General features: G+C 42.5%; 1 protein-coding gene across 1 annotated transcript; it reads right to left on the bottom strand.

The window, feature by feature from the left end:
* Positions 1 to 6: 6 nt before the first annotated feature.
* On the bottom strand, positions 7 to 2876 carry adra2c (adrenoceptor alpha 2C). Its single transcript, XM_008408372.2, has one exon. The coding sequence runs from the start codon at positions 2278 to 2280 to the stop codon at positions 850 to 852; it is 1431 nt and encodes a 476-aa protein (XP_008406594.1). The 5' UTR covers positions 2281 to 2876; the 3' UTR covers positions 7 to 849.
* Positions 2877 to 6850: the final 3974 nt, after the last annotated feature.

Here is a 6850-nt window from a genome sequence, read left to right as displayed (position 1 = left end):
CACACACACACAAACAACCACAAACAGGACGTGGAGGTAAGATGTAGCTCACTTTATCTTAACATACATAAGTATGTTGCAAACTTTATCTCCCTATTCTCTTTTAAGACACGCAATAATGCCTCAGTGAGTGTCCATCTACCTCTACAGTAGCTCCACATTCAAGCTATTCTCAAAGAGGAGAGAGAAGGTGCAAAGGCATGAAGGGAAAAAATAAGCATTGTCAGGTTCATCATGTGCTATGTCCTGGTGGCTATGTTCATCTCACACATGGTGATAAACACAGAAGGTAACTTTTGTTCATCGGTTCAAGTCCTTTTTTTTGGTGAAACAGTTTTGCTACTTATACAGTAAGCAAGGAGCCCCTTTGTCCCAATGGTCTTCATGTTGAGCATGATGTAACAGTAAGGTCAAGAAGAAAAAAAAAAAACGAGTAAACTGACAGAGAAAAAGATACCAATGTCACAACCAATAGTCTCAGAAAGATTGTCAAGGCCTTCGTTTTATGCTCATTTATAGAGCTCCTCTGTTAACTCCTCGTCTGCTGTCAAGTTCATCCAAAGGCAGCCACTGTGGCAGGCATGCATCACAGAGCCTGGAAAGAGTCTGTATATTTCAATGCAAGAGAGACAAAACCATTGGAGGAAAGCAGCTCGAGCTTAAATCAGATCAGTCTGAGAGGCATAAGATGCCAGACTCAGCTGTTTATTCCCTTTCTGCTGATGTCCCATCGTTCCGAGTCAGATCTTCGAAAGCGAGTGCGTGAAAGCACCTCGGGCTTCATCAAACGACAGTGGGACATTTGACTTTACGTCCCCTTAATAAAACCCCCAGTCATCCAGGACTTCCTCAAAAAGAGCGTTTCCATGAGTTACAGAGAATCTTCTGAAAGGCTCTGCGAAAGTCCTGATTGAAGATGGTATAGATGACCGGGTTGAGGGAGCTGTTACAGTAGCCGATCCAGAAGAAGAACTTAAACAGCACGTCTGGGACCTTGCACGGGTCGCGGCAGATTCCATACAGGCTGTAGGAGAAGAAGAAAGGGAACCAGCACACAACAAAAACGCCCATGACCACAGCGAGGACAAACGTGAAGCGCTTCTCCCGGGCGGCAGAGATTTTCTTTCGGTTGACGGTGCTCCGACGTTTCCGTCGGGAGGAGAACAGCTCCAGGGACTTTGAGCTGGAACGCGACTTCCTGCTGGAGTACTTGGAGGCAGAGCTGCTCTTCCTGCTGGACTTTCTGTCTTTTCTGTTGTTTAGGGTTTGTTTGGAAGAACCAATGCACTTTTTTGGTTTCTCGTCCGATGAGCTGCTATCGTCAAACTCGTCTTCATGATTATTTAATGGATGTTTTGGCTCGTTTGACTGAGGGGATGTGATGGTTTGCTCTTGGCAGTGCCCGTTCTCACGTTCTCGCTCCTTCGTGCTCCCTCCCTGGGTGGACTTGATGGACCCTCCCATGCCTGGCTCAGCTTGGTCCATCCCATTTTCCAGAGGGGAATCCACATTCCTCTTCTTTTCCGACATTGTCCTGGTCCTGGTTTTTGCCACTTGATAGATTCGAATGTAGACCAAGATCATTATAACACACGGGGCAAAGAAGGATCCAATGCTAGAGTAGAGAATGTACCAGGTCACGTCGTTCAGCTGACACACGGGTTTCCTTTCGTTGCTGCTCCTGTCCATCGAAATCAGCGGCGGGAAGGAGATTACAGCTGAGATCAACCACACCACTATGATCATACCTTTAACTCGTTTAGGTGTTCTCTTTAAGTTGTACTCGACAGCCTGTGTCACCGACCAGTATCTGTCCAGACTGATGGCACAGAGGTGAACGATGGAAGAGGTGCAAAACAAAACATCCAGAGCCAGGTAGATGTCACACCAAATTTTGCCAAAAAACCAGTAGCCCATAAGTTCATTTGCCAGAGAGAAGGGCATGACCAGAGTGGCTACCAGTATGTCTGCACTGGCCAAGGAGACCAAGAAGAGGTTCTGGGGTGGCTTGAGAGCTCTGCTGGTTAGAACTGCAATGACAACCAGGACATTGCCGACTATTGTAAACAAAATGAGAAAGCTGACCAGTCCAGCCAGACCCCAGATTGCGAGCTGGGTGTACGGCTGTTCAGATGTGGAATTAGAGGAGATATTTCCCACCTCTGTCTCATTTTCTAGGGTGGAAGAATTCAAGTAATCCATCCTTTCCTCAGTGTGCGACTTTAAAAAAAGTAAATGTTCGAGAGAAAACCTTATTGAGACTTGAGCGCATATTTCCATGCATAATAAATCTACCTACATCACATTTTATTCTCTTCTCCCCTCCTGGAATCGTCCCCATACTGCGCGCAAATCTCCCGTGGAAAAGAAAAAGACAGGAAAATAGTCCAAGATGGGGGTCTTTTTTAAAATCCTTTCGCCAAAACGTGCGTGCAGCTCAGCAGCCACATTTCCATAGATAAAAAGCGGCAGCCTCCTCACAGCGTCCTCTCCCATCCCGACTGCGCCCGCATCTCTCCACCTCCGCCTCCCCGCTGCGTCCTGAGAGAGGTTTGTAACGACCACGTGTCCTTTGCGAAAGAAAAAAAAAATTACGAAGAAAAGAAAAAGAAGGATCAAACAGAGACCTGCTCCACCCTGAAGGATGGAAAAACAGGGAATGAATGACGGGGCGAACGGTAGAAACTTTTACAGGATGCACACTCAATTGAAACACCAAATGCGTATGGAGCGTCTCAGAAAAATATTCCTTCACCTATTTTACCGTCTCTCTCTCTCTCTCTCTCTCTCTCTGTCTGTCTCTCTTTTCAATATAGACCTTAAAACTTATTTTGCAGAGAGAGAGAGAGAGAGAAAGAGAGAGAGCAGAGGCATGCACGCAGGAGCACAGATTGCTGCCAAAACGCAAACTGGCAGGCGTGAAGTCCCGCACCAAGGACGACGCGCACTGCTCCGTCCTCTTATCGCTCACACTGGAGGTCAGTATTGTTACAGTCAGCTCTACAGGGACACTTTATGGGAAACACACGCAGCTTTCGCGATATGTTAACGATATCATACTATAGCTCCCAAATCTGCTGCGTATAGTTGTTTACTTCTGATCGCAGAGATGAACATACTAAACCCACATATTGCCAGTCCGTTTTTTGATTCGGATTTTGAGACGCAGTTGAGTTGATATTATAGGAATCTGCTGGTGTATTCTCTAATTAGGGGTTAAGGCTATACTGCACATATTTAAGGTAAATATCACATTCTTTTAATCAATGAAATCGCCAAAATTGTCTTTTTTTTCTTTTTTTTTAGATATAAAACAAGAGTTTCACAATTTCATTGCACATGTTCTTGAAGAGGCTAGCCTTTAATTATAAGGCCTGCAGAAGACAGGGTGTGAAGGAAAGGAAGAAAGTCAAAGAGCAAATGGGTGATGGATAAGGGCATCAGTACATTTACGTAATAATACTTGCATGTGATTTATAATCTCACCACTTAAAAGTCATTAGTCGTTCTCCAATGGGCTCAATCGCAGAGATCAGATGTGAGCTGATCTGTCTGGACTGAGGCGTTATCTCGCCTTTCTTCCTTGAGGATTGCATTTCCCTCGAGTACTCAAATGTGGATGTACACTTTCCACCCTCTAAGCATTCAGAGCACTCTCTGCCCCTTTCTGTTCGACTCTCTCTGCTTCCCTGAAAAAGCACATAATTGGAAGCTTTTCAAAAGCTTGATGTTGCAGCTCTCCAGCAAGGTTGCTCAAATTAAATCCAAGCTCACAAAAGGTCCAAAGTTTTTTTTCTTTCTTTCTTTTTTTTTTTGGGTCTGGCCCTCTCCACCTGCACACTGCTGCTGCTGTTAACCCTGGGACCTCTGGGTGGCGTCGCCCTGATGGATTAAGGCCGTCTCGTCTCTGGTGGACATTCTCAGTATTTGTGAGACCGGCGTGAGCTTATTGACCACATCCCCCCCAGCTAAATACCTGCCATTAATCACAGAGCGCTCAGCCATGCTGAATTAAAGAGCAGCCACGGCCGTCACAAATGATCAGGTCCAAATTGATCCACATCAAACCTGGGAGATGGAAGAGAAGGAGTCGGTCACATGGGCCACCGCCGTCCAGCGACAAAACAAGCTGCTTTTCCTCTCACTGACTCTTTAGAGTAAAAAGGCAGACCTCCAATATGGGTCAGTGTGAATACACATTAGGCTTATTTGTGATATGTTCATTAAATAGTGTCCTGTGGCCTCAGCTTGCATATAAACACCATATATAGTGTATATAAAATGCATCAGTAGAAGATCTTAGATATTATAGATAAATGCTTCTTGTGTTTTAGCAGAGCAGCTCGAATTTGAAGGAGTAAGAGAGTCTTTCTGCTGCAGGATCCTGCCTCTGGTAGTTAAAGAAGCTTTACAAATGACTTTCTTCTCTTCGTATCAGTGATTTTTTTTCATTACTAAATTGTTCCTTCTTTCAAGCCCTTCTGTTCGGTATCGCTTAACGGTGCCTCAGGTTGATGTTCCTGCTTTTGCTCTTCGTAAGTGAGTGACCCTGCTTTTGTATTTGAGAAACTTTAGATTCAGAAATGAAAAGGTGTCCAGAAGGTTTTGAATTTCTTATTCTTCACTCTTGGCTGGATTGCTGAGATATTCTTGAACACTGCCTTTTGTAAAGCTTTCAAATGCCAAAACAGATTTTAGCTTATTCTGATTTCTCTTTAAGATGCACAAAATATGAGAACAGGATTCACAATATTTTTTTCTCTAGTTTCCTTGTCATCAATCACATGTGCATCCAAATAAATCTGATTATTATCAAAATATTTATTTCAGCAATTACATTTAAAAAATAAATAAATACAACTCCTTTCACACACGAATCTATTTTAAGCATTGATTTTTCCAAGCAAATGAAAATCCAAAACTCATCTCAGAATTTCTGAAAATTTAAATATCAGAAAAGGCTGAAAAAAAAAGTTTTTTAAAACACAATTTTGATGTTATGTTGCTAGAGCTTACACAATCATGGGGAGGACTTTTGAAATAAGTGGTGGATTGTAAGGCAACAAGGTCATTGCTTCAGATGTTGACTGTTCTCAGACTGTTGCATCAAAGCATATTAATAGAGTTCAGTGGAAGAAAAATGGTGCAGTAGAAAAAGTTTCCCCAGTAACCAACATAACCACGGCCTTTAAGACAAGGGCGGCCAAATGTGACAGGCCACGACAAAACCAGAAAAAGGTCTACATGCACACTGATGATGTTAAGAAAGCACTAGTGGCCTTCAAAATAAAAGTCAAATGATTGTATTTTGTGCAGTTGTAACAAAGTAATGGGATTTACACTCTTTACTAAAACTTAAACAGGCCTGTTAAATGTCTGCTTCAGGAGACTGAGAGGCAAAGTTGATCAAAGGGCTTGCACCTGAATAATAAGGAATGTAGCTAATGTTACCAGACACAGACATAGTCCAGTTATTATCCCCAATTGAAACAAAAATACCCACACCTGTTTTAATAACCATGGTTTCACTGTCTTTGTTTTACTAACAAATTGGTCTGACATAAACCCTCATAAACAACCTACGGAGAAATTCAAATACATTTCACTTTATTTTATTAATATATAGCCCTGACTCCAAACAAATGCCTTACATAAGGGAAAAAATCCCATTTCTTCACAGATGTATAGATTTATTCAATCCAACCATAAAGACGGATACAAAGTTGAGTGCACATATTGAAATGTGTTAGTTTCCAGCTGGCTGGTTGCTGGTGGCCAGGCCAAAATACTGACGATTTCTGGGCAGCACTTAGTTTGTTTGTGTATCTTTGAATGAGGACCTAATGGTTTTGGAAATCTATGCGATCACGCAAAACAACCTCACTGTGCCTCATTAGACACTCAGTATCTTTTTACTGCTCATCTGTTCTCTGCATGCATTTATGTAGAGCAAGATCAAACTTTAAGATGCACCATTTTGTGACACGGGATCACTATCTTGATGATGTTCTAATCTACTGAGCTTATCTTAAAGGCACTGATGAAGACTCCTCTGTCACACACGAAGCTGCTGCAGAGTTCACAACTATTAACCACTGACAACAGCTACAGTTAATTGCTCCCTCTATGTGCTATTTTTTTTCTTCTTCACGAGAGAGGCTACAGTAGCAGCTGATGACAGTGACAAATGGCAGTGCTACCTGGGCACACAGCAGTCTGGCCAAGAGCAAATAGTTCAGTGAAGTAACATTCAGCCCCGGGGACTTTCTCTCTAGCTGGCATCACATGATAGAACAGATTGTAGTTCTCATCTGGTTCGTAACCTTTGTTTGACAAATTATCTTCTCAGAGGAACCGAAAGGCCAGATCAATGGCATTTCTGATTTCCTCCTTAGCGAGAGCATCTCTAGTATTTGCAAGTTCAAAACTGAACTCTCCTGCAATAAAAAGAGAAAAAAAGTTAGCTGTTGCTCTTATGTGACTTTGTTTTCCAGCAAAACAATAATTTTTTGAAGCACCGACTGCATGACGTTGTCAGCAGGAAGGGCGGTTTCAAGTAAAAGTCGTGCTTTCCTCCTTTTAAAGATGTCCCCCATAAATCATTGATGACTGGATGCCTGAGTGAAGTGTTCAGGTGTCGACAGGATGCAGTTTATTCATTCAACATGAGAAAATCCTTCCCTTTAGCTTTTCCCTTTCTTTAGCTTTAGAAAGAAACATGACCTGTGGTTCGCATTGCGATTGGCATCTGTTTGAACTTTGAAACTTCCTGTAATGAATTAGAAAAAAGACATGCAATGTTATGTTGTCAGATTTAACTTTTTCAAGAACAAACAAGGCTTTGCAATTT

Source organism: Poecilia reticulata, linkage group LG1 (genome assembly GCF_000633615.1).
Source record: "Poecilia reticulata strain Guanapo linkage group LG1, Guppy_female_1.0+MT, whole genome shotgun sequence".
In the NCBI taxonomy this organism is placed as follows: Eukaryota; Metazoa; Chordata; class Actinopteri; order Cyprinodontiformes; family Poeciliidae; genus Poecilia; species Poecilia reticulata.
The sequence above is the reverse complement of the archived record's forward strand: the minus strand, read 5'-3'. Positions and strand labels throughout refer to the sequence as shown.

Bases quoted from the DNA above. Each gene is read 5' to 3' on its own strand.
- adra2c (XM_008408372.2), bottom strand. From the start codon at position 2,280: ATGGAAATATGCGCTCAAGTCTCAATAAGGTTTTCTCTCGAACATTTA.